The sequence below is a fragment of the Antechinus flavipes genome, chromosome 2 (assembly GCF_016432865.1).
Source record: "Antechinus flavipes isolate AdamAnt ecotype Samford, QLD, Australia chromosome 2, AdamAnt_v2, whole genome shotgun sequence".
Taxonomy (NCBI): domain Eukaryota; kingdom Metazoa; phylum Chordata; class Mammalia; order Dasyuromorphia; family Dasyuridae; genus Antechinus; species Antechinus flavipes.
Genome location: NC_067399.1, coordinates 627,348,962 through 627,375,808, shown reverse-complemented (window position 1 = coordinate 627,375,808; position 26,847 = coordinate 627,348,962). Strand labels below are relative to the sequence as shown.

At 34.5% G+C, this 26,847-nt stretch overlaps 1 protein-coding gene across 1 annotated transcript; it reads left to right on the top strand.

The window, feature by feature from the left end:
- Window positions 1–15,383: 15,383 nt before the first annotated feature.
- On the top strand, window positions 15,384–25,806 carry MBL2 (mannose binding lectin 2). Its single transcript, XM_051981970.1, has 5 exons — window positions 15,384–15,571; window positions 17,404–17,520; window positions 20,005–20,079; window positions 22,906–22,980; window positions 25,087–25,806. The coding sequence occupies exons 1-5, from the start codon at window positions 15,385–15,387 to the stop codon at window positions 25,464–25,466; spliced, it is 834 nt and encodes a 277-aa protein (XP_051837930.1). The 5' UTR covers window position 15,384; the 3' UTR covers window positions 25,467–25,806.
- The last annotated feature ends 1,041 nt before the right edge of the window (window positions 25,807–26,847 follow it).

Sequence of the window (26,847 nt, the reverse complement as noted above, 5' to 3'; positions counted from 1 at the left end):
TAAAGGTCTCATTTTTAAATATATAAAGAACTATGTCAAATTTATAAGAATACAGCTCATTCCCCAATTGAGAAATGGTCAAAGATTATGGACAGACAATTTCAGAGGATGAAATTAATGCCATCTATAGTTACATGAAAAAATGCTCTAAATAGCTATTGATTAGAGAAATGCAAATTAAAACAACTCTGAGTCTTACACCTCTCAGATTGGCTAAAATGACAGGAAGGGATAATGATAAATGTTGGAGGGGATGTGGAAAACTAAAACAACCAATCCATTCTTGGTAGAATTTTTAAATGATCCAACCATTCTGGAGAGTAATCTGGAACTGTGCTCAAGGCTCTATAAAACTCTGCATACTCTTTGATTTAGCAGTATCCCAAGGAAATCATAAAGAAAGGGAGCACAGGTGCAAAAAAATTTGTAGCAGCTCTTTTTGTGGTAACAAAGACTTGGAAAATAAGTAGATGCCCATCAATTGAGGAATGGCTAAATAAGTTATGGTATATGAATATAATGGAATATTATTGTTCTATAAAAATGATGAACAAGCTGATTTTAGAAAAGCCTGGAAAGATTTACATGAACTTATGCTGAGTGAAACAAGCAGAACCAGGAATATATTGTATATAATAACAGCAAGAATATGTAATGATCGGCTATGAAAGACTTGGTTCTTCTCAGTTGCCAATGATCCAAAGCAATCCCAATAGACTTTGCACAGAAAATACTGTCTGCAGGCATAAAAAGAACTATGGAGATTGAATGCAAATCAACACATACTTTGTTTACTTCTTTTTTCTGTTTTTTTTTTTAATCTTCTATGGTTTTTTCCCTTTTGTTCTGATTTTTCTCTCCCAACATGATTCATAAAGCAATGTGTATTAAAAATAAATATTTTTAAAAGGAATGATGAAAACTAAATTACTAGTATCAAAAAATGAAAAGGGCAAATTCGCCATCAATGAAGAGAAAATTAAAATAATTAAGAGCCATTTTGCCTAATTATATGTCAATAAATTTGACAAACTAAATGAAATATGTGAATATCTACAAAAATGTAAATCATTCAGATTAACAGAACACTTAGTCACAATACTATAGAAACCATTTGGAAAACTAGACAAAGAAGGAGTCTACAAAATTTATTTTATGATACATATATGCTACTGCTATCAGCCAAGAAGAGCCAAAACAGAGAATGAAAATTATAATCATTTCCCATAATTAATGTCGATGTCAATTTTTTTAAATAGCAAAGAGATTACAGAAATATATCAAAAAGGATAATGAGCAGATGGGATTTATATCAGAAATCCATGGCTAGTTCAATATTAGAAAAATTGTCAGCATAATCAATTATAGCATCAATGATAAAAGCAATAAAAATCATCACTCACACCTCTCAAATCTTGACATTCTGTAAAAAAAAAAAAAAAAAATAGAGGTACTCTGAGGAACAATACACAACTGTATAGCATCATACAGTGGAAATTTCCTTCCTACATGAATAAGACTAGATGGCACCTAAGATCTATTCCAATTCAAATTCTAGTAGGTCTGGGATCAATGGTTCTTTTTATGAGGTAGCTTACCATTGATTTGAGTAATAAAAATTAGATGGAAATTGATAAATTTTGGATAAGTTAGCACAAGGAAGGTCATTGTGTCTGTAGAGACTAGTGTGAACAATGTCACAGAGATAAAGAACACACAAGGAGATGTGGGTGGACTGAGGAGGATGGTTGATCTGGTACAAATGAAGTTTAGAAACAAGGGCAGAGTTTTTGGGAGACTGAGCCTGTGTGTGCTGGAATAACATAGGTAATGATTCCATTAGCTGCAATACTTACACTTTCCAATTCAGCCCAAGATGAGTCAGTTGCAGTGTCTTACAGTTTTGCAATATCTGGAATGAGTGGAAGTATAAAATAAATGGCTTTACAATAGTAAAGTATCTCTGTCCTCTCCTGAAAAACTGTAGTTTCCTTTTGTTCTAGTCTTTTTAGAGAGGGAAATATATGCAGACTTGTTTGGGTCATTCCCAAGTGATCTCCAGAAAAACCTTCTGCTTGTGAAATATGCAAAAGGATCCTTGGAGCCCACACTTTGAGCTCTGCCAGATTCCCAATGGATTCCCAGCAAGTTGTTATTGTTGTTGATCCTTCTTTCTTGAGGATCATAGCATCAGGGAAGTAATGCCATGACATACAAGTGAATTGGATTTAAAAATGAAGGAGAGTTGTGCAAGGTCACCAGCCTCACTTTCCCCCCAGAACCATCAGAGTCCAGTGGCAAGATATCACCAAAGCACTAAGCCCAAAGATGATCACCAGTCAGTCTCCCTCAATGTGTCTTTATACCTTGTATCAACTGAGATCACGAGCTCAAATGATAGAATTCCCTGTTTGTCCCCTGCCAAAAAGACCCCAAAGCTCTAGCTCAAGTTGACTTGAGTGTTTGTGATGTATTTAGTGATGGCCTCAATCAGTGAATTGTTTATATTGTGCCCAACCAGACCTACATAGGGCAAGATAACAATAAATAAAGTTTAATGTATGTTTCTTTTTAAATGAAAAATTCTGTGTGGTACAATAGTGTATAAAAGTATATTCAAACCAGGACTGATTTTTAAGTCGTGTCAAGTAAAACTTCTTTTATAATACTGAATTATTCTCTTATTCATTCAATAATAGTAAAAATAACTTTTTTCTGATGTTCCAAGGTTTATAAAGCAACTTACAATCAATCCATACTTTTTTTACATTTCAACTTCAGAAGCTGCATTGAGCACATAATCATCTATGGACAAAAAGTCACATATCAACTCTCCCTCTACTTTAGTTTTGGCTTGAAGCCTTTTCTCGTTAAATAATTTATCATCAGTGCAGTCATTGACCTTGATGCCATTTTCATCCTTGTTGAAATCATTCAACAATATTGCTGAAAACACACTGAAGAGCATGAGAGCAAATACACAGCCCTGTTTCACTCTGTTGGTGACTTTGAAAACACAAAATCATTAAATATTTCAGAACCCATTATAGCACTGGCATACAATACTAAGAACTTCTCTGGGCAACCAAATTTTGCTATTATTTTCCACAAGTCCCTAAGACTGACAGCATCAAAGGCCTTAGTCAAGTCAACAAATATATACAGACTTCTCTTCTACTCCTGATAATTTCCCTAAACTCATTGGGCAGCAAAAATTGTATCAACTATTCCTTAGCTTTTTCTGAAGTCACATTGACTCACAGATAGATGAACATCTTCCAGATGAGGGATAAGTTTATTAGGGAGGACTTTGGCAAGAATTTTGCTGGCAATGACTGAGAGACCCTCTCTGTAGGGAAACCAATTTCCTTTTCCTTTATATAAATAAACAACAGAGGCATCCTTGAACTCTTAGAGATAACTTCCTCTTGCTATATAACCCAGAAAATTTTAATCAGCTTTTTATGAGTAATTGACCGTTGGCTTTTAAATCTCAGATGGAATAGAATCAGGAACTTTGCCACATAATAGAAGACTAATGATATTCCAAACTTCTTCTTCAGCTGCAAATTTGGGTAGAGAGGTAGTGATTTCAACCCAAGGTATACAGTCAATGACTTCAGCCATTGATCAATGATAGTCTATTGAAAACATTATGGAAGAATCATATTCTTAATTAATAATTTAATAATAATAAATTAATAAATTTAGTAATAATGCATTAATACATGTGGTTCCATCAGCACTGAGTAGTTGAGATGTACCTTAAGTCTTTGTCCCATAAAAGCCTTCAGGGCATTATAAAATCACTTTGATTGTTACTATCAGTGTAACACTGAGTTTTATCAGCCTTCTTACTGAGCCAAGAATCCTTTATTTCTCTAAATTTCACTTGTACTTTATTTTTTTTACTGCCTTCTTAACAATGGGCAAACTACTGTCTATAAACTCTGTGGAGTTCCAATTTTTTGTTTAGCATCTTCTGAATTTCCCTATCATCGTCAAACCAATCTGAATGTCTATGAATGATGTGGCCCAGATGAGTAAAATGTGGTGCTGTACACTAAATCTCTGAAAGCTGACTACTCCTTTTCTGTTCTTTGTTGCTAACTGTGTGTTGGCTCAATTTTACCTTCAATTTAGCAACACTTTCACTATCAGAAAAGCAAAAACTACGTCAGATTCATATCCTAATAAAACATTTGATCAGAGATACTTATTGGGTCATGGACAATTTTGATAGCAATCTGGTGACATTTATGGACACTTTCTAAAAATAATGTATTTTAATTATATAAAATACATAGGATTACAGAGGAAATCAATTATATTGCAATAGTCATCATTTTTTTAAATCAAGCTCTTAGACTTCAGTTTCAGAATCCCTATATAAAAGAAAACTGATGTTCAGTGTTTCCCAATTTGTGAGTCACTGACCCCAGATTGCAGAGACAACAAACCTAGGCCAGGGTGACACAAGCTTTGACCTTAAGTCTAGGGTCTTAGGGTATTAAAATTTAGAAGCTTTGATAACATTTATATAGTTTCAATGAATAGAAATCACTGAGCCTATCACCTAATTAGCAAAAACTATTTGTTAATATAAGGAATTGACAGATGATAATGGTTATTTTTCTTACTAGGTAGATTCCTCCTCATATCATTCCAGCCTTGTCCTGCTTCCTCCCATTGCAGCAACTTCACTGGAGAACACCTTAAAGAGTTCTGGAGTGTCTATTATGGGATCCACATTTTCTGTCTCTTCCCAAGCAGTCTTATGTCCTAAAGTCCAAGTTCTTCTTTCCCTACCCAGTCAATCACCCCATCCTTTATTCCCAGCTGCTTGCTCCTGGACAGATTATCAAGAATTTCTGAATTTCTGTCCAGGATTTTGTAGAATTATTGCTAGAGATCTCTACATCCATAATTCTTGAAAACTGGTGATTTCTGACTACATGTTCATTCCCAGGATCTCTAAAGTAAAGCCTCAAGGAACCTGATATCTTTTCCTACAACATCTGTTTATGAACATGGATTTTTGAGTACTTGCTTTGAAATCTATATTCTAAAACCAGAAGGTTATAGAATGATATTTTCTACCATAATCAGTTCAACTAGGATTTCATTCTCAGAAAGGTCCAGCAACTTCAGTAAAAGACTCTACAAGAAATAAATATACATTGTGGAAACTGATTACACAAGTTTCTCATGTCTCTGTATTAATATATTTTAAAATGTAGGATCATGGGATGGGAATTTAAGAGGTAATTTGGTCCAATTCTTACCTTTGATAGATAAGGAAATTGAGACTTAAAGAACTCACAGGATCACAAATTATAACTGAAAGAGTCTTTCATCTAATTCAAGGATTTTAGTTCAGAGTGTATGGAGCACAGAGTGAAGCCCATAGAGCTGCTGCTGAACAGCAGAATGATATACTAGATAAAGTGACTCAACTTGTCAAACCTTTCAGAACCTTCAGAAGAAAATTATATTTGGTACCTGGCTGCTGACATGAGGAGGGCACTGAGTTTATGAAAAACATTACCCTACAGAGGAGAGTAGCTTGTCAAAAAGTTCAGATATTTGGAAATCAATTTATTCCTTTCAAAGCACACATGAGGAAAGAAACTGACTTTCAGCACCCTGCAGTTTGCAAAAGAAAAGACAGAAATCTTTTTGAAAAGAATGCTGTCACAAGTTTACACTTACCTGGCATGGATATGACAGTAGTCAAGACAGATTATCAGAAACAAACCAAGAAGCTGTTGGAAATCTGTTGATGCTAGAAAACCCCTTCTAAAAATAATTTTTGAAATTCATAATTGAAGGGAATGTTAAATTTCAGTTAAATGTTATTGAAAATGAGAATGTAATTTTTCCCATTAAGGATCACAGACTCTCTTAAATCTATTCATGAACCCCACTGGACTTTAGGTTATGGTAGAAATGATTATTAAAAAACAAATTATTGTGGAGATCCCTGTCCTTTCCCCAAATTATGCCCCATCTAAACTATCTTATCTAGGTGAAATTGTTGCCCTACCTAATTAGAAAACCTTACAAAAGCATTTAATTCAAGGTGAATTCTGCAGTGTTCCCACTTAGGCTGGTGTGAGAGGAGGAACAGATGCTTTTTCTAGATTATCCAGGGCAGGGGGTGATTGGAAGTAAATTATGTGCTCAAAGTTGCCCGTAGATCTTCATTAGAACAGGTCTACTTCATATCATAATTGTTAACTAATCAGAGTTGATTGTCACCCTCTTAGAGGGGTCCTCAAACTTTTTAAATAGGGGGCCAGTTCACTCACTGTCCCTCAGACTGTTGGCGGGTCGGACAAAAACAAAAACTTGGTTTTGTGGACTTTTAAGTAAATAGCCCTAGTCTTTAGCATTTGAGAGTATCACTGATTCCTATTATTAATTACATTCTGGCATGACTAATAAAATGATTAATTACCCAGAAACTATATCTTTCAAACTTCTTCTATCTCACAGGTAAGAACCTCTGATCTATCATTTCTGAGTGATTGATCCAATGTCACACAGGCAGTGAGTATTGAATCCAGGCTCTCTAAATTGATATATAGACCACTTTTCATTGGATCACGTTGATTATAGATGCTGTAGTAATAAACAGAATATAAATTCATTTAAATAATTATAAATTCATTTTTGTAATTGTGTTTTTGTTAATCAACGCATGCTCTAAGTACAACTACTATCATGTTATTAAATTTTCATATAATTTTTGGGAAAGGTTAGGGATTTCCCCAATAATTTGTTATTTAATAATCATTTCTGCCATAACCTAAAGTCCAGTGGGTTCATGAGTAAATTTAAGAGGGTCTATGAATTGTAATGGGAAAAAAATTACGTCTTCATTTTCAGTAACATTCAGCTGAAATTTAACATTTCCTTTGATTATGAATTTCAAAAATTATTCTTAGAAGGCATTCATCAGCTTTATCAGATTTCTAACAGCTTTTTGGTTTGCCCCTAATAAGCTGTTTTGACTACTATCACATCTATAAACTTGTGACAGCATTATTTTTAAAAAGGTTTCTGGTTTTTCCTTTGCAAGCTGCAGGGTACAGAAAATCAGTTTCTTTCTTCATGTGTGCTTTGGAAGGAATAAGTTGATTTCTAAAATAGGTTGGAGTCATGACCCAACTCAAGACATGGGCTCTAGAATCAGAGGACCAGCGTTGAAATTTTATCTCAGACACAGCACATAGGAATTTGAGCAAACTGCTTTAATTTCCCCATACTTCAGTTTCCTCATCTAGAAAATTAAGGAATTTGAAGAAATGGCTTCTGAGCTATTTCCAATTCTAGATCTATGATCCTATGTTCTCTCCCCTTCCCCACTCTCTCCTCTATCCCATCCCCATTCACAATATTTAGTTATAAGTCCTTAAAAACTGCCCTTTATATGAAGATAATGATACTTTTTCAAGTTATGAGTTAAGAAGAAAATCAAGTTCAATCAGAAAAGAAAGACTGTTGCTAAACTATGCATGTTCTTTGGCCCAGAAAAACCATTGCTAGTTTTATAACCCAAAGATATTTATAACATCTATTTTTGTGTCAAGGAACTGAAAACAAAGGGGATACATCTAAAGGAGATTGGCTGAATCAATTAGAGCATATGAATGCTATAGGAATGATAAAGAGAGGGTCTCAAAGAAATCTAGGAGAATTATAGAAATTGATACAGAGTGAAGTGAGGAGAACCAAGAAAACAATGTATACAAAAACAACATTGTTATAAAGAAAAACAAATTTAAGAGAATTAAGAATGCAGATGACTGCAATTTTAGAGAATTAATGAAGCTCTCAGCCTACTTCCTGATGGAGAGCTAATGGACTTAAAGTATAAAATAAGAAATATTTTTTATATAAGTGTGTTTATCCTGACTAGGCACATTTATTATAAGCACTTTTTTATAATAGCTTTTTGTTTTTCAAAATATATGCAAAGATAATTTTAACATTCACTCTTGCAAAATCTTATGTTCCATATTTTTCTCCCTTCCTCTCTACCTGCACAGTTCTCTAGACAGTAAGTAATCCAATATATATTAAATATGTGCAATTCTTCTAAACATATTTTTACATTTATCATGCTGAATAAGAAAAATGGATCAAAAAGGGGAAAAAATGAGAGAAAAAAGCAAGCAACCAAACAACAACAACAACAACAACAACAACAAAGGTGAAAATACTATGTTGTAATCCACATTCAGTCCTCATAGTCCTCTTTCTGGAAGCAGATGGCTCTGTCCATCACAAGACCATTGGAACTGGCCTGAATCATCTCACTGCTGAAACAAGTTAAGGTCTATCAGAGTTGATTATCACATAATCTTGTTCGATAAGAAATGATATAACAATAATATTTTAATTTAATATAATCAAAATTGTCCATTTTGCATTTCATGTTTCTAATTTTTCTTTGACCCCAAGTTCCTTCCGAGATAGACAATCCTTGTTCTTCTTATTTACTTTATATTTAAAGAATGTTCCAATTTTAACCTTATCTTGGTATAAGGTGTTAGATATTGATCAATGCCTACTTACTACCATACTATTTTCCAATTTTCCCACCAATTTTTGTCAGATAGTGAGTTCTTATTCCAGAAGGTGGAGTCTTTGGGTTTATCAAACACTAGATTACATAGTCATTGACTACTTTGTCCTGTGATCTTAACTTATTCCATTGATTGACTATTCTATTTCTTAGCCAGTACCAAATGGTTCTGATGACCACTGCTTTATAATATAATTTTAGGTCTGGTTTAGCAAGGCCACCTTCACTTGCATTTTTCCCCATTAATTCTCTTGAAATTCTTGACCTTTTGTTCTTCCTGATTAATTTTGATATTATTTTTTCTAGTTCTACAAAGTAATTTCCTGGCAGTTTTATTGGTATGGTACTGAATAAGTAGATTAATTTAGGGAGAATGGTCATTTTTATTATATTAGTTCAGCTTATCCATGAGCACTTGAGATTCTTCCAATTTTTTAGATCTAACTTTATTTGTGTGAAAAGTGTTTTTCTAATTGTGATCATATAGTTCCTGGCTTTGTCTTGTCTTGTATATATATAAGTTCCTGGGTTTGTCTTGGCAGATACACTCCCGAATATTTTATATTATCTACAATTATTTTAAATGAAATTTCTCTTTCTATCTTTTGCTGTCGGACTTTGTTGGTGACATATAAAAATGATGATGATTTATGTGGATTTATTTTGTATCTTGTAGCATTTTTTCCAATTGACAGATGGGGGTCAAAGATATGATAGTTGAAAAAGAAAGGAAGGAAAAGAATATCATTGAAGTATTTTACATGCCCAGAGAGGAATAAAATGAAAGTACAAAAGAATCAAAAATAAGAACAAAAGCTTTAAAGTCATATTGAGTGTGTGTATATTTGTATATATAGATGTATATTTATGTATATATATACACATAGACATATACTTGTGCATATATGCATGGCCAGTGGAAGTTAATTTGTTTCACTAATATATTTTCTACAAGGATTTTATTTTGCTGGGCTTTTTCCAATGAGGAGGAGGAAGATGAAATGAGAAGAAAATATATTTTTGTCAGTTAAAAAAATAATATTTAATTTATTGAATAGCTCATATTCTCAAATTTCTAAGGCTAACTAGTTATGAAGAAGAGACCTACTTACATTGATAGAGGCAATACATCACTAGGAAATCTATACATTTATTCAATCATACTTCTTACAAGAAAAAAAAAAAAATTATGATGAAGCTACTGGGGAGGAGAACCATGCACAATAAATCTGAGAATCTCTTGGGAAACCACCAGAGGGAGCACTTGACTTGAAGGAGAGTTGAAAGAAACATTCTTTTCTTTTCTCACTCAATTAAGTGTATTTTAGTTAAAGAAACTATAGGATATTGTTAAAAAATGTATAAAAGGGAGAAGAGGAAGGGAGGGAAGAATGTATTATCTTTAAAGATTAACTTATTTCTTGTGTTGAAATACAATCATTTATAAATTCTTTCTATGAAGAAGAAGAAATTGAGCTTCTTAAGAAAGGTTGCAAGAGAACTGTTCGGTTCTGCAAACATATATTGTATCTAGGATATACTGCAACATATCCAACATATAAAGGACTGCTTGCCATCTAGGGGAGGGGGTGGAGGGAGGGAAGGAAAAAAAATCGGAACAGAAACGAGTGTCAATATAAAGTAATTATTAAATAAAAATTTAAAAAAAAAGGTTGCTCAGTAAAATATAGACATATCAATGAACAGAAAATAATTTATTAAGCAACTACAGTGAAAAGTTTTGGCAATGCAAATATACAATGCAAAGCCCTTTAAGGATCTAATGTTCTAATGCAGGAGACAACACATAAAGAGTATTCACCAAAGAGGGACACTTTGGGTCAGAAATTTTTAGAAATGATGAGTAGAATGAACTTAAGAGGACTAATAGACTAATACCCCATATAAGAATTGATATGATTATTATTAATAGTTCTACATTAATCAGGGAGAAGGGATGAAAGAAAAGGAAATCAAAGGGAAGGACAGAAGGAAGGAAGGTAGCTGGTCATTATATGATTAATATTTGCCCTTCATTCTCAAAGTGGAACCATAGCATCAGGGAAGTGATGCCATGATATGCAAGTGAATCATATTTTAGTGAGGGAGCATTGTACAAAGTCAGCAGCCTCACTTTTCCCTCCAGAACCATCTGAATCCAATATAAAGCAAATGTCCCTTAGTATTTTTAAAATGGTGGTCCACAAGAGGAAAAATTAAAAAAAGAATAACCATGGTCAGAAAAATGTTGATGTCTGAATTCTCCAAATCAAGCTACCATTTTCCTTCCTTAGTTCTACAAGGGAATGAGTAACAATAGTCTTGGTCACATATCTAGATCTTAACGGTCATCTGGTTTAACTCCTTTCTTTTATAGTGAGGAAATTGAAGGTCACACAAGTAGTAAATATCAGAGGTGAGTTTTGAACCAAAGTCCTCTGACTTCAAATCTTTGAAAGATACAGGCACATCTTCTATCCATTGACTCAAATTGCAATCCCTCCTCCTATTCAATTCATATCTATTTAACTCTTCTACAAAGAACTTAAAATTGCTTGGACCTTGTTCAGTAAAAAAAAAAAATGTTGGCCACATCCAAATATAAACAATCTAGACAAATTAATAAATTGCAGAAGTATATATCAATTTGGAATTATCTATGATTAGAATGAACTACTTCAGAAAATTTTGCCCTCACCGTAGTATCCAATGGGAAATTGGGTGCTTACTTGTCAGGGATGTTGTTGAGAGGGTTCCTATTCACTGAAGCATAGATCATAGATTTAGAGTTGAAAAATCCTTGGAGGTCATCAAATCCAACTTTTTCATTTTACTAATGAAAACTGGGGCTTAAAAGAAGTGTTCTGCCCAAGATTCCTTCCAGTGCACTGCCCAGGTTTCATTAAATAGCCCATAAAATCCCCTTTTACCTTTGAGATTTTATGAATGGCAAGGCCTAGGTCTCCCCAAAAGTGAAAGAAGAAGAAGAAGAAGAAGAAGAAGAGAAGAAGAAGAAGGAGGAGGAGGAGGAGGAGGAGGAGGAGGAGGAGGAAGAGGAGGAGGAGAAGCTTCATGTGAAAAGCAAATAGAAAGTAAACATTCAGGAGAAAGCAGCCACTTAGTATCCAATGAAAGAAAAGGTAAAATTAAAAGAAATGATGGTTAAAAAAAAAAACAACAATTTTATTTAGGATTACTCAGAAGAAGAAGGGAGACAGAAAGATGGTTTTCTACCTTTCCTTCTTCTAGGAAACACATATATTTCAACCTGATGCTGACAATAGAGGCACCTGCCATCTTTCTTATAAATCTCAACTGTAATAGAATCATCACTTCATTGTGTATGCTTGTGAATAGTACACCAGCACCATGCCAGGAAACTGAATTGCTTCCATAAGAATTGTCTTAGGAAGATTGTGAAGATTACCTGACAGGTCATCACTTTATAATTTAGAATATTAGAGAATTGCCTAGAGTCCATGCTCTAGTTAAGTGACTTGCCCAGGATCACAGGGCCAGTATATATCAGAGGCAGGATTTAAACCTGGTCCACTTTAAACCTGGCTTTGAAACCAATTCTTTATCCATTATACTATGGTACCTCTTTTAAGTCTCATCAAAAAGATCTTGAACTGAAAGGGAAAGGAGAAATAAAAACTGGTCTATATAAAAAATAGCTACAAGATAGGGGGGAAAAGTGGCAGTCAAAACACCCAAAAATGCCAAGACTTAAGATATAAAAGATTTTATTATAAAAAAAGAAAAGAAAAACAAAAGCTGTACCTTTGAAAACTATGAACAGAATAAAGAATTCTTAATTAAACAAGGGTGAGAAGTGATAATTTAATAAAAGATAAAATGGATAATTTTTGCTTCTTAAAATTGAAAACTTGCACAAAAGCCTCATGATATTTTGATTGTGCAAGTTAGAATTATCAAGAAAATAGTCTATTAGGTAAAATCTTTGGAGCTAATTTCTCAGAGGAAAAAAATGTGCTCTTAGTTTATTTTATTTGACTATATTTATTGGTTATAAGAGAGAGCTTTGGTAATGGTAGGGAAACAAGGGATGGGCAGTGATACAAAAATAGAAGAAAGAAGAGAAAAGTTCATCAGTGAATCATTAGGAAAAATACAAAAGAGAGAAGAATATAGAGGGTACCAGGAATTATGGACAAGCAGGAAAGTTTTGTCGTTATCATATTAAATTGAATATATACTTTGAAAACATTGTATGAAACAGTTCAGTTTCCTATACTACCCTCTTTTTTGTTCTTTGTCTATTAAAATGTTTACTCTCCTTTATGGCTTGTTAAATTGATAATTTAACATTAAGAATCTAGGGTTGGAGTCCCAGGGCTGGGGCATGGAACTCTCCCTTTTTTGCATTAAGGGACCCCTCTCAGCTCTGGACCTATGTACATGGTCCTACCAGGATCAGTCTTAGAGAATCTGAGCTCTTATAAGAGAGAGAATACAATCTTGTTTCTCACTCTACTTCCTCTCTGCTCGATTCTCACTGTACCCCACTCTAGGCTTTAAGGTTTTTAGTTTTTGCTCACTAGATCAATTAGAGTCATAAAGATTCATTTCACCTATGGTCTCCCCAAAAGTGAAAGTAAGAATCAGGTATTGGAATATTATTTGTTTCTTATACACAAAAGATTGTCGTATGAACTTAGACTGGTCCCAGAGAATAGAGCTAGACAAAGCTTATTAAAAATGTGGATTGCCAAAAAGTGGAATGAAATTCCATCATGGGGAGATGATGAACTTCCTATCATTGAAGATCTTCAAGCAACAGCTGAGTTACCAGTTTTCAAGTATATTGTTGAGGATATTCATTTTTAAGTATGGGTTGTGAACAATCAGGTAGGACCTTTTCAGCTCTGAAATTCTGTTTCTATACTTCTCTCCTGATCTGGCAGAATCCCTCTGGAGCAGTAAAAATAAGAGCTGGATATTTGGTTCAGTTGTTTATTAATCTGTGGAAGCAGGATAAGGACAGAACTCTACCCTTATAAACTAAGTTGATTCTTTATATTCTACTGAATCCAGCCTCATCCTGAATTCTCTGAGCTAAAATAGAGGACATTCTGTCCTGTTGTCTCATTCCTGTTGAACCCCAGGTAAGTTTCTGATCAGAAATACAGTTTGTGGAACTTGGGTCAAAGATCTCTGTGTTTAACTTGGTTCCAGGAACTAGACTTTACATCAGATTCTCAGGCAAAGTTTCTATCTGTAATTAGAGAGTTGTGATCAAGAGTCTTTTCATTTTGGTGTTCCTCATTTCCTTTTAAGTCTCTTGTTTCCTTTGGAAGTACTTTTTAGAAACATGCAAGATCTAATGCAGGTAAAGGAAAAAAAGGATGTCAAATTAGGCTTTTCTCCTGCTGAAGGTTTGGCAACTCCCCCACTCCAATCCACCCCTATGGATTTATTGGCAAGGACAAACAAGATTTACATAACTTTTTGAAGGTCTAAACCATAAGTAGAATGAACAAAGTAGGAAAAAGGAAAGAAGGGAAAGAAAGAGGGAAGGAAGGGAGAAGGAAGACAGGAAGGAAGGAGGGAAGTAGGAAAGAAGGAAGGAAGGAAAGAAGAAAGGAAGGAAGGAAGGAAGGAAAGGAAGCAGGAAGGAAAGAAGGAGGGAGGGAGGGAGGAGAGAAAGAGAAGAAGGAAAAACAAAAATACAATTTTAAAATTATTTTCAATTTTTCTGCTATACAAAGGAGCTCAAAAATCTCAATGTACTTTTAAAGTTTATTAATTTCAGAACTATAAATGACCCAAACTTATAAAAGTCATTTGAAGCTGTAATTATTTATTTTCTATTACACTTAGTTTTGTGAATTTTGAATAATAAAATTTTAATAGGAGCAGCCTTTAATTATTTGATTTATTATTAATAATGTAATAAAACCTGTCATTACTTCCTATATATATGACTTTGTCTGGATGACATTTTCTAAGGTTCACATATCAATAATTAAGTAAATACTAGAATATTTTTGCCACCACAGTAACCTAATCAATCTTCTTTAGATTGTGGGGTTTTCCCCCTTATGGGGTGCATCAAAACTTCATTCTTTGTATGAGTTTAAGGCTAAGATTCTGAATGAATCCTTTCTAAGTAGCTGCTGCTGAAAGTCGTTACCAAGTTTAAAAATTGACTGGAGAGATGTCTAACATAAGACTCTGCCTGTGATTATATTTTAATTAATTGATATTTTAGTTAATCTTACAAAAATTTTATGAGTTTGTGGCATTTATGTTTCTGAAGCAGTTAAAACTTAAAACTACACTAAGACTTTTGGGATGCTTTAAAGGTCCAGTTCTGTGCTAGGCACTATAAACAATCCTAAGAAATAGAAATCATGTCAAAGAAAGCAGCCGGACTAGTCTGGGCAATGATGGTAATGAGTTTACAATATGTGGATTAGAGAGTCAAGAGATGTGCCTATCTTTAGTTCTCATTAGGACAGAATGGGAAAGAAGCCAGGATAAATAGGATGGAGATTAGCTTGCATAATGGTACCCAAATCAGTTTCTATTGATTCATCTCTAGATGATCAGGAGTCAATAAAATACTGATCAAGAGACTGAGCATCCAAAGCAGAGAAATTGCCAATTGTGTGTATAGGCTGGTTTGGAGGAAAAATAGATAGCAGGAGACAGTACCACCAGGAGAAAACGATAGTGGGAGGCAATAGTGAGGTTGATTGAAGACTTCTGCCATTTATCTTTCTAAACAAATGCCCTCAACTTTCTCTCCAACCAAGGTTCGAAGGATGGCTAGTTTTTCCTGGTTCCTACTCCTTCTCATCATCATGGTAAAGATTGACCACTCAGAATCAATTTTGAGTGAGAAGACTGAGCAGACCTGCTGCTCCCTGGTCTCTTGTGGTACCCCTGGGGCAAATGGAGCTCCTGGAAAAGATGGAAGAGATGGGCTCAAGGGAGAAAAGGGAGAACCAGGTATAGGTCAATTGGAGCCATTTTTCATGAATCTTCATTTTGAGAATGTCATATTTATTAATGATACTAAATTGTTTTTCTAGATTCTATCTCATCCAAAAAAATTTTTTCCCAAAATAAGAGAGCAAGATGATCAAAGCCATTCTATATATCCAAGTCAGGTAACCTGGCACCTTCAATTTTCAAAGAGTCAAAGGAAGGAGTATGTTGGTGCCTTATGTTGGTTGGAAGTATATAGTGTATAGTATACTTTCAAAGGCTATCACTTGAGAATCTCTCAATCCACTTTGGGGAAATCCTTGGAACACTGCTTGCTTAGTAAGATTTAAAGTAAACACTGAATACTAGGAAGAAAATCTAGGTACTCTTTTATGAGATCACCAGTTTGTTTCATATCCCATGTATAGTTCTCATGAAATATTTTTTGCTCATTTCACTCCATTTTGTAGAGAAGGAGAGGATTATGTGTTCTACAATATACAATAATTACATTTCCTGGCATATAAACCTTAAGACTTTTATATTTTTCAAAAAAATTAATATGCGATATATCCTCCATTTGTTGTGATCTTTTACTTTACATAATTCAGCATTGAGATTTTAATTCATGAAAACTTCTTTTCATATTAGATATTAATTATACCTTTTAAAATATTCATATTTCAAAATTTTGTCTTTATTATAGCCTATAGATTCTTAATAGGGCGTTAGTCAGATAAGTTCTAAAGCCACTGAAGTATGTTTCTCTCTGCTTCTGAATATATTTCTTAGCTTTTCATGACTTTTGGTATGGGGCAAAGTTGTATTGCTATTAAAGAGTTCCTATAATTACCAAAACATTTTTGTTTATCAGTATATCAATTGATTTATCAGTGTTCATAATTTTCTTCAATTGGGAAAAAACTTCAAGGTTAGCTTAATGTAAAAAATTCTCCAAATTTTTGGGTAAATGAATGTTTTACAATCTGATGAAAATGTCTGGATGTTGCAAGCTTATTTGAACTTCTGAAAATGGTTTGAAATTAAGGAATCTTAAATGAAAAAAAAATAAGATTATTAGTAAAAATTAGTTTTTTCTAACCTTTAATCTATTAGTCTTTCCCATGAGCATTTTTTATTGAGACTAAGAGTTAGCAACTGATTTTCAACTAATCATACTACTGTTCTTTCAACTTTGAGAAGTCTACTATGCACTTTAGAGCGCAGCCAATATGGTCCTACAAAGCTCTTGTTTTCTCCCTAAGGATTAATCAAGATATTTTGAAGCAACATTTTGTCAGCTGTTAACATTTTTTTCATTTGAACTTCACTATCATTTGTGCTTTGGTGAGAGTGGTTCTGTTTTTTGTGGACTTGAAAGATCCTTGAAATGTTTGACTTCCCCATACCAGTCTCTACAATGCTTATAGTAATTGAAGTGCAATCTTTGAGAGCCACACTTTTTGCATGTTTCTTTGAAGTAATAGGAATTCTTTAAAAATTCTATAGAATTAAAAACACAAAATAATAATGAAAGATCTTTGTATGGTCCCAAATCTACCATTCAGGTGACAAAAAAACTAACTCAAAGTGGGGAAACCAGCTTGCCCTGGTCTCATCGGGTCAAAGTAAAATATTCTGAGCCAGTCTGGTGTCGTTAAAGCAAAGACATACCATTATACCATCACAACTTTTTGGTTTCAAGAATAGGCTCTTGATAGGTGATAGAGAAGTAGAGGGGGCATATACAAAAATACCACATATAAAGCAAAAACTTAAGAATAAAATTCATTTTTTCAAATATTTCTAAAATGCTGAATACAAAGATAAGTTTCTTTATTGCTCAATAATAGGCCAAGGGCTTAGAGGTATCCAGGGCCCTCCAGGAAAAATGGGACCTCCAGGACAACCAGGGCCACAAGGAACTCCAGGACTACAGGGATTGAAAGGAGATAGAGGAGACAGCTCAGGTAAGGTTCTATCTACTTTGTCCTTTCCTGAATGGGAGGAAACCATTCGGGGATTCTGGGATCGGATACAGAAACAGATGATCCCTCTTCCAAATATCCTATTACCAGTGCAGTTAAATGTCCCTATCCACTTGTATCTTTATTGCCAGAACCTCCTCTATGACTCAATAGCTCTCCCCTTTCCTAATCTTGCTTCATTGCAGAAGAAACTATTACTAGAGAATACTACAGATATTATTAGACTTTTTAATGCAATGATTAATTTGGCTCAATCTTTTTTTTTTTTTTACCTTTTCATTATTCATCATTACAAAGGATATTTCTTTGCAAAGGACAGGAAGGTAGGAAATGTAAGAAATTTTAAAATTTTAAGAAAAAATTTTTCACTACAGTATATAGGGGAATCACAGTCCCATCACTTTTCAGCAATTATTTTAGAAACATTCTCCACACACATACAAGTGTACATATCCATATACACACTTTTCCTAATACAACATTTTTCATTGTGCTTTAGCTGGAGATCCAGTGTCAGCCTTCAGCTTGGTATAGAATTGACTAATTGTGTCTGAAAATAATTATATATGAAATAGATGGAGTAGTTTGACCCTATTCAAGTAATATTTCTGTAGCTATTGGAGAATCAAGGAGCCAAACAGTGAACTGAACCTTAAGACAATTCAGGTAGTGATAAACCTTTAGGAATCATTGATTCAATTTTAAAAAATTAAATCTGGAAAAAAAGAAACAGAAGGAGGGAAAAGAGAATCCTCAACCTTTCTTAGGAAAATTTCATCCCAAATCATAGAATCTTAGAAATGGAAGGAACTCAGAGATCATCTAATCCCTCTGCAGTGTCTTGGACAAAGTAATGTATATTAAACACTAGCTCATGTTTTTAGGACATGTCACCTGGATTATTGAGATAACTTCTTAGTAGGTTACCCTATCTCAAGTCTCTTCCCATTTTAATATGTTCTCCATACAACTAGCAAAGTAATTTTCTTAAATTGAAGGTCTGATCATAAAGTTTTCCCCTCAATAAACACCATCAACTCCCTATTACCTATAGAATTAAATTTAAAATTCTGTTTGACTTTCGAAGATTTTCACAAAGTCTTTGATTTAACCTCAATCAACTTTTCTAATCTTATTAGATACTATTTCCTTTCCATGTACAGTCAAACTGATGTTTTTGCTGCTCCTCATATATAACATTCTTTCTCTCTCTATGCCTTTGAATATGTCTAGAATATATTGTCACTTTATTCCTACCTTGTAAAATCCATTTCTTCAAAATTCTGCTTGTGATCCCTTCTATATGAAATTTTTCCTGATCCCCATTAGTTGCTGTTTCCTCCTGTATGCCATATGTACACACACACACACACACACACACACACACACACATAAATATATGTGTGTGAAGAGAGAGAGAGAGAGAGAGAGAGAGAGAGAGAGAGAGAGAGACAGAGAAAGAGAGAGAGATTTACCCTGTGTTATATATGCATGGGTATGTGTTGTTAAAGGAAACTCCTTCAAGGCAGAAAGTGTTTTATTTTTGTCTTGTATTGCTAATGTCCAACATGATGCTTAATAAATATTTGATTCAGTGAGTCTATGAAAAAAGCATTTATTAAACTCTACAATGTGCCAGACATGTGCTAAGTTCTGGATTCATAGACAAAATCCACATGCAAGTCTTTGCTTTCAAAGAATTTCCATGCTAGTGCTGAAGAACCTGCAAACAACTATGAGCATTGCTTTTACAATAGTTTGGGTGAGAGGCAATGAGGAGCTAAATCAAGGTTTGGGCTATATAAAAAGGGTATTTATGTGAGAGGTGTTGTAAAGATAAAAACGTCAAGATTTGTCAATGAATTGATTGGATATGGAGGTGAGTGATGGTGATGACACTGGAATTGAAGTTTAAGTACGTGGGAGGAGGAGGATGCTTTTTACAGGGATAGGGAAATTCAGAAGAGGGGAGGAGCTGACAGTGAGATAATAAGTTCTGCTGAGTTTGAAATTTCTATGTGACATCTAATTTGAGATTTATGACTATTAGTTAAGAAGAGTGACTAGATCTAGAGATATAGATCTGGGAATCATCTGTACAGACATGATAATTAAATTTGGGGAACAGATGGGATCACAAATAAATTAGTATCATATAAAGCAAGATGAAAAGAGGGAACAAGACAGAGCCTGGGGGACTCCAGGTGAGAGAATTGATACATTTTAATACCCAGAAAAAGGAAAAGAAAGAATAATCAAACAGATAGAAGGAAAACCAGAAGAGAGTAATATCACACCAAAAAATATAGAAGCTATTAATTGGCCCTGAGAAATCAGTAGTAACTTTGGAGAGGGAAGTCACCTTTGAGTGATGATGCTGGAAGCAAGCTTGCAAGGGTTTAGAAGAAAGTCGAGGAAGAAGTAAACATCTATATAATAACACTCTCTTAATTGTTTCCTTTCTAGTTTCTTTGAATAAGCTGTCAACCTTGGAAAGAAAAATCCAAAATCTTGAAATGCAACTGGAAAATATCAATGAGTGTAAGCCAACCATTCATGAAAATGGTATTCCTTCTCTCTAGTTTGCTCTTCAGATGACTGAAAGTCAGAGGCAGAGATGTTTAGTATAAAGAATACTGGATTTACTCAGCATTCTTATACACCACCAACAAAATCCAAGAGCAAGAGATACAAAGAGAAATTCCATTCAAAATAACTGTTGATAGCATAAAATATTTGGGAATCTACCTACCAAAGGAAAGTCAGGAATTATATGAGCAAAATTACAAAAAAGCTCTCACACAAATAAAGTCAGACTTAAATAATTGGAAAAATATTAAGTGCTCGTGGATAGGCCGAGCGAATATAATAAAGATGACAATACTCCCTAAACTAATCTATTTATTTAGTGCTATACCAATCAGACTTCCAAGAAAATATTTTAATGATTTAGAAAAAATAACAACAAAATTCATATGGAACAATAAAAAGTCGAGAATCTCAAGGGAATTAATGAAAAAAAAATCAAATGAAGGTGGCCTAGCTGTACCTGATCTAAAATTATATTATAAAGCAGCAGTCACCAAAACCATTTGGTATTGGCTTAGAAATAGATTAGTTGATCAGTGGAAAAGGTTAGGTTCACAAGACAGAATAGTCAACTATAGCAATCTAGTGTTTGACAAACCCAAAGATTCTAAATTTTGGGATAAGATTTCATTATTTGATAAAAACTGCTGGGATAACTGGAAATTAGTATGGCAGAAATTAGGCAAGGACCCACACTTAACACCACATACCAAGATAAGATCAAAATGGGTCCAGGACCTAGGCATAAAGAACGAGATTATAAATAAATTAGAGGAGCATAGGATAGTTTATCTCTCAGACTTGTGGAGGAGAAAGAAATTTGTGACCAAAGATGAACTAGAGACCATTACCGATCACAAAATAGAAAATTTTGATTATATCAAATTAAAAAGCCTTTGTACAAACAGAACGAATGCAAACAAGATTAGTAGGGAAGCAACAAACTGGGAAAACATCTTTACAATTAAAGGTTCTGATAAAGGCCTCATTTCCAAAATATATAGAGAACTGACTCAAATTTATAAAAAATCAAGCCATTCTCCAATTGATAAATGGTCAAAGGATATGAACAATTTTCAGATGAAGAAATTGAAACTATTACCACTCACATGAAAGAGTGTTCCAAATCACTATTGATCAGAGAAATGCAAATTAAGACAACTCTGAGATATCACTACACACCTGTCAGATTGGCTAAGATGACAGGAAAAAATAATGATGAATGTTGGAGGGGATGCGGGAAAACGGGGACACTGATGCATTGTTGGTGGAGTTGTGAACGAATCCAGCCATTCTGGAGAGCAATCTGGAATTATGCCCAAAAAGTTATCAAACTGTGCATACCTTTGATCCAGCAGTGTTTCTATTGGGCTTATACCCCAAAGAGATACTAAAAAAGGGAAAGGGACCTGTATGTGCCAAAATGTTTGTAGCAGCCCTGTTTGTAGTGGCTAGAAACTGGAAAATGAATGGATGCCCATCAATTGGAGAATGGCTGGGTAAATTGTGGTATATGAATGTTATGGAATATTATTGCTCTGTAAGGAATGACCAGCAGGATGAATACAGAGAGGCTTGGAGAGACCTACATGGACTGATGCTAAGTGAGATGAGCAGAACCAGGAGATCATTATACACTTCGACAACGATATTGTATGAGGATGTATTCTGATGGAAGTGGATTTCTCTGACAAAGAGACTTAACTGAGTTTCATTGGAGAAATGATGGACAGAAACAGCTACACCCAAAGAAGGAATACTGGGAAATGAATGTGAACTATTTGATTTTTGATTTTCTTCCTGAGTTATTTTTACCTTCTGAATCCAATTCTCCCTGTGCAGTGGGAGAACTGTTCGGTTCTGCAAATATGTATTGTATCTAGGATATACTGCAACATATTTAACATATATAGGACTGCTTGCCATCTTGGAGGGGGGGGAGGAGGGAGGGAGGGGAAAAAAACGAAACATAAGTGATTGCAAGGGATAATGCTATGTAAAAATTATCCTGGCATGGATTCTGTCAATACAAAGTTATTATTAAATAAAATTAAATTAAAAAAAAAAAGAATACTGGATTTAGATGAGTAAGAACTGAGACCTAATATCTATTAGCCAAGTAACCTTAACAGAAGATTCCTCTTCTCTGGCATTCTATTTCCTCATATGTGTAATGAGAATTATGATGATAATATCATGTTCCTCTTGAGGTTATTGAGACAAAACAATTTTATAATGAGAAAATTACAGAAAATTCATACTATTTTACATGTATTTTTTAAAAAAGCAGTAGACTTTCAAAAAAAGTCTGGATTTTAGTTTTGCTTCTCACTAGCTATGGGACTAGCTCTCCCTCAGCTTCAGTTTTATAATACGTAAAATAGGGGAGGCAAAACTTATACTTACAAAGTTGAAATAATAGTATATGTGAGAGGGAACCTCAGAAGCAGAGTGATTACTCTCTAACTTTATAAATTGCCAAGTGGATGCCAGTAACCACTGATAGAGTACATTTAATGAAATCACAGGTAAATTTTTTTAAAATCAAAAATGTGTTCCAATGACCAAAATCTGCCTTGTAGAATGGGAGGATGCCTAATCTGCTGGAGAAATTTGACATCATTTGAGGAATTCTTCAGCAGCTATTGAAGTATTTAGCACCCAGAATTTGAACTTAATCTCAAGGCATTGATTGGGTCCATGCCAGTTCTGCCCCCTATTGCTTCACAGAAATTTCTATGTCTCATGATAACCATTTTTTATTTCTTTTCTTTCTAGCTTTTCTCAAACTGGTCACAGTCTCACAAAAACAAATCCAGACCCTTCAAGCTCAAGTGGACAGGAACAAAAAAAGTAAGCTCTTCATGATGGTGGTGTCCTTTCTCACCTATTTATTCTTCAAAGGCTTTTAAACCTGAGGCAGGAATTTTCAAGAAAGGGAAAAACTGGGTTTAGTGAAAAAAGCAAGAGTTGAGCCACAATCTGATATTCAATGGCTTTAGGAAAGCCACTTAACTAACCTCTCTTAAGACTCTGTTCAATGGCAAAAATGGGAACAATGATACCACCTAACTCCTGCAGTTGTTAAGAGAAAATCACTTTGTAAACTGCAAAACTCCCTAGAAAGATATTATTAATAGTGTTTTGACAAAGAATAGACAGAGCCCTGAATTCACAGTGAGACCTAAATAATCAGGAAAGCAAAGTAATTCTGTAGCCCTGGGTTCAAATCCTGACTCTGATACTTTCTAACAATTTAACTTTAAGCATGTCATTTAAAGAGACTGAGATTAATTGCAAAATTTTGCCTATGAATGAGGTGACCACTGAGGTCTTTCTAGGTCTAGATTTATGATCTGGGTTATGGTTCTATCATTTTCTAGTTATGTGATTATAGGTAATTCTTCAAACTCCAGGTCTATATTTTTTAAAGTATAGACAATAATTAATCTTAGAGCATAAATCGAGCTTCCTAAGAGGTACTCCAGTCCCAAGAAATCAGGGGATTCTTTCCCCACCTGAATTCCATGAAAAGTAACTAAAATTTAATACTTTAAAGTTCACAAAAGCTTCAATACATTACATTTTGAGCCTTTCAGTCAATCCTATGAAGTAACCAATACTATTACTATTACTACTAGTAGTAGTAGTAACTTGTATTTATAGAGTTCGGAGATTGCAAAGTTAATTCACTTATATTACTTTATTAGAAGCTCATTGCAACCCTATGAGCTATAAGCTAAAGGTAATATTATCCTTATTTTTATAAATGAGGAAACTGAGGCTCAGAGTGGTTAAGTGATTTGCCCAGAGATGCAGAACTAATATATGGGATTTGAACCCAAGTCTTGCCTGACTCCCATCCTAACATTCTCCTCACTATACCAACTGCACTGTGATAAGTGTTTTATTAACCTGAAAACCCATCTGTAAGCTGTTTTTGCCAGGATCAGGTTATAGGAGAATGAGGGTGGACTGGCTCGAAAAGGGGGTGAGCCCACATCTGTGCTATCATCATCGTGGGGAAATAGTGGTGAGAAACTCCTTTCACTGACAGAGATTAGCAATGGCCACTCCAGTTTCCTTATAATGGAGAATTTTAGAGATTCATCTACAATGTTGAGAGCTTAAGTGATTTGTCCAGGCTCACATGACCAGAATGTGTTCAAGATTAAACTTGAATCAAAGTCTTCTTTATTTCCAAGCCATTCTTCTCTCCACTATACTACACTACACTGTCTCTCAATATTTTTATTAAAAGGAAGGAGGGTGATACCAAAAAACTAAGCATTAGAATCAGAAATTGACTTTGAATCACAGTTCCTTCTATGTCCCATTCCAAGACTAGGCAGACTTCAAGTAACTGTAGGAAATCTGCTCACTTCTCTTTAACCTGTCTGTCCTAGGACAGATGTTCCTTGTTGTTGTTATTATTGGTTTATTATATGGTTTATTGTGGTTGTTTATCATGGTTTCATTTCTATGAGTAAAGACTCCTTGGATTTGGCCAAAAGTTTACTTTGGTTCACAAACCAAACCTTTCCAATATTTAAATTATGGTTTTCAGCCAAGTCACACTGTCCCTGAGAAGGTAGGCTCTGGACCTTACACTGCCACAGCAGCATTTTATGGGTAAGCCAGGGGTTCTTAATTCACCAAAGCCATAGAGAGCCAAAGGGTCTGTGGATAAATTTCAAAGACTCTGTAGTGTAGGATGAGAAACAAATTTCATCTATATTTTTATCTGCTTGAAATGTAGTGTTTTTTTTTTATTTTAAAATATTCATCAAAGAAGGGATCCATAAGTTTCCTCAGATTGCTGAAGGATCCACAAAACACAAAAAGGGTAAGACCTTCTAGGCTGAACAAATGTGAATATGTATCTCCTAAGGCAGCCATTTCTAGGAAAGATTTTTGTTCTTAGGCTGAACTTGTCAACCATATTAATCTCACCTACAGTTCTGATCTTCTCTTTGAGCAAAAAGACTGGAAAAAAATTCTTCCTAACAAATGGAGAAAAAGCTACTTTTGACAGAGTGAAAGTTCTTTGTGAGCAATTAGGAGCCACCATTGCAACCCCAAAGAATAGAGAAGAGAATCAAGCTATTCAGGATTTGGCCAAAGATATCCCTGCTTTCCTGGGCATCACAGACAAAGTGCAAGAAGGACAGTTTGCATACCTGACTGGAGAAAAAGTGATCTACACCAACTGGAAGGAGAATGAACCCAATAATTATAAGTCTGAGGAAGACTGTGTGTTATTGCAGAATGATGGACGATGGAATGATATATCTTGCACTACTTCCTTGCTTACTGTATGTGAATTACCTGTTGAATAGATCCCTTACTGTGGATTGAATGTTAAACTCCTTCATCTGTGACTTCATATTAATGAAAGCAAGAACAAATGCTGGAACTTTGTAAGCTTCAAGTTCAATTGCCATTTTCTGTGTTGAAGCACATAATTAAAATACCTAACTATTGATTTTGTCATGCAGATTCATCCTAGCAATGATGGATCATTAATATGTACATGTACATATGAAGAACATATGCTTTAAGGTAGAAAGACAAAATCAAGAAAATATAATTCCATAATGAAGAGTTTTGTTAATTAAACTAGATTTGTGAGCAATCTGAGTTTATGGTATATTGCAATAAAAGTTGCCTTGAGTCTTACCATCCATTCCCAAAGGCTAATCTCAAATTTGACCTTTAAATAAGAGTATAGAATATAACCTTAGAATGATAGAGCACTGTCAGGAATCTTAGATTTCCTTTCATCTATATCTTTCGTGTGGTAAATGGGAAAACTGAGAACCCTCATGTCAGCAGGTCAGATCGTGTCACCCAACTACTCAATAAACTTCAGTGGCTCCCTATTGCATCTAGGATCAAATACAAAATCCTTTGACTGGCAAACAAAGTTGTTCATAATCCAGACCCCTCCTATTTTTCCAGTCCTTTACATTTTATTGCTTGTCATATAATCTTTGATTGAGTAACATTATTTGCTCATATAACATTTCCTTGATGTTATATGAACAAGACACTCCACCACCCAGCTTCAGGAAATTTCTCTAGCTGTCTCCCATTCTTGGAATGCTCTGTCTTCTTACTTCTGTCCCCTAGATCCAAACAAGTCTCAATTAAAATCCCACTTGTTATAAAAATCTTTATTTTCCTTTTTTTCCCCTTGATTCCAGAGTAGGATTCCTCTGTTGTTCCTCTGAGCAAATTATTTAACCCATACATAAAATGTGGTGTTGAACTAGATCTCAGATGTCTCTTTCAACCCCAAAATTATGGTCCTATGATTCAATGATCCATGATCCAATGATCCTGTGGACTGGAAACTCTAGGCACACGAGCCTGGAAAAACGCAACATGGATATCAAACCAGAAAGTCAGGGACAGTTGTTCCAAATGAAGTTGATGAGTAAAATGTTCTAATCTGGTGCAGTGTTCTGCCTTGTGGGATAGCCTTAATATCCTTAGCTGATGGAAGAGACTTTACTTAGAGTTCACTCTGTGAGAATCCTGTGATTTTGGGGGCATACTTTATCTGGAAACCCATGTAACCACTACCTGTGTGCTATGATATGAGATACACTAGAAAAGCTTCTATATCCCAAAATACCCCCTGTACCAACCCATCACAGTGCTTGAACTTCTACCATTAGAAAACAAAGTCTTAAACATAACATTGCCCTCTTTTAC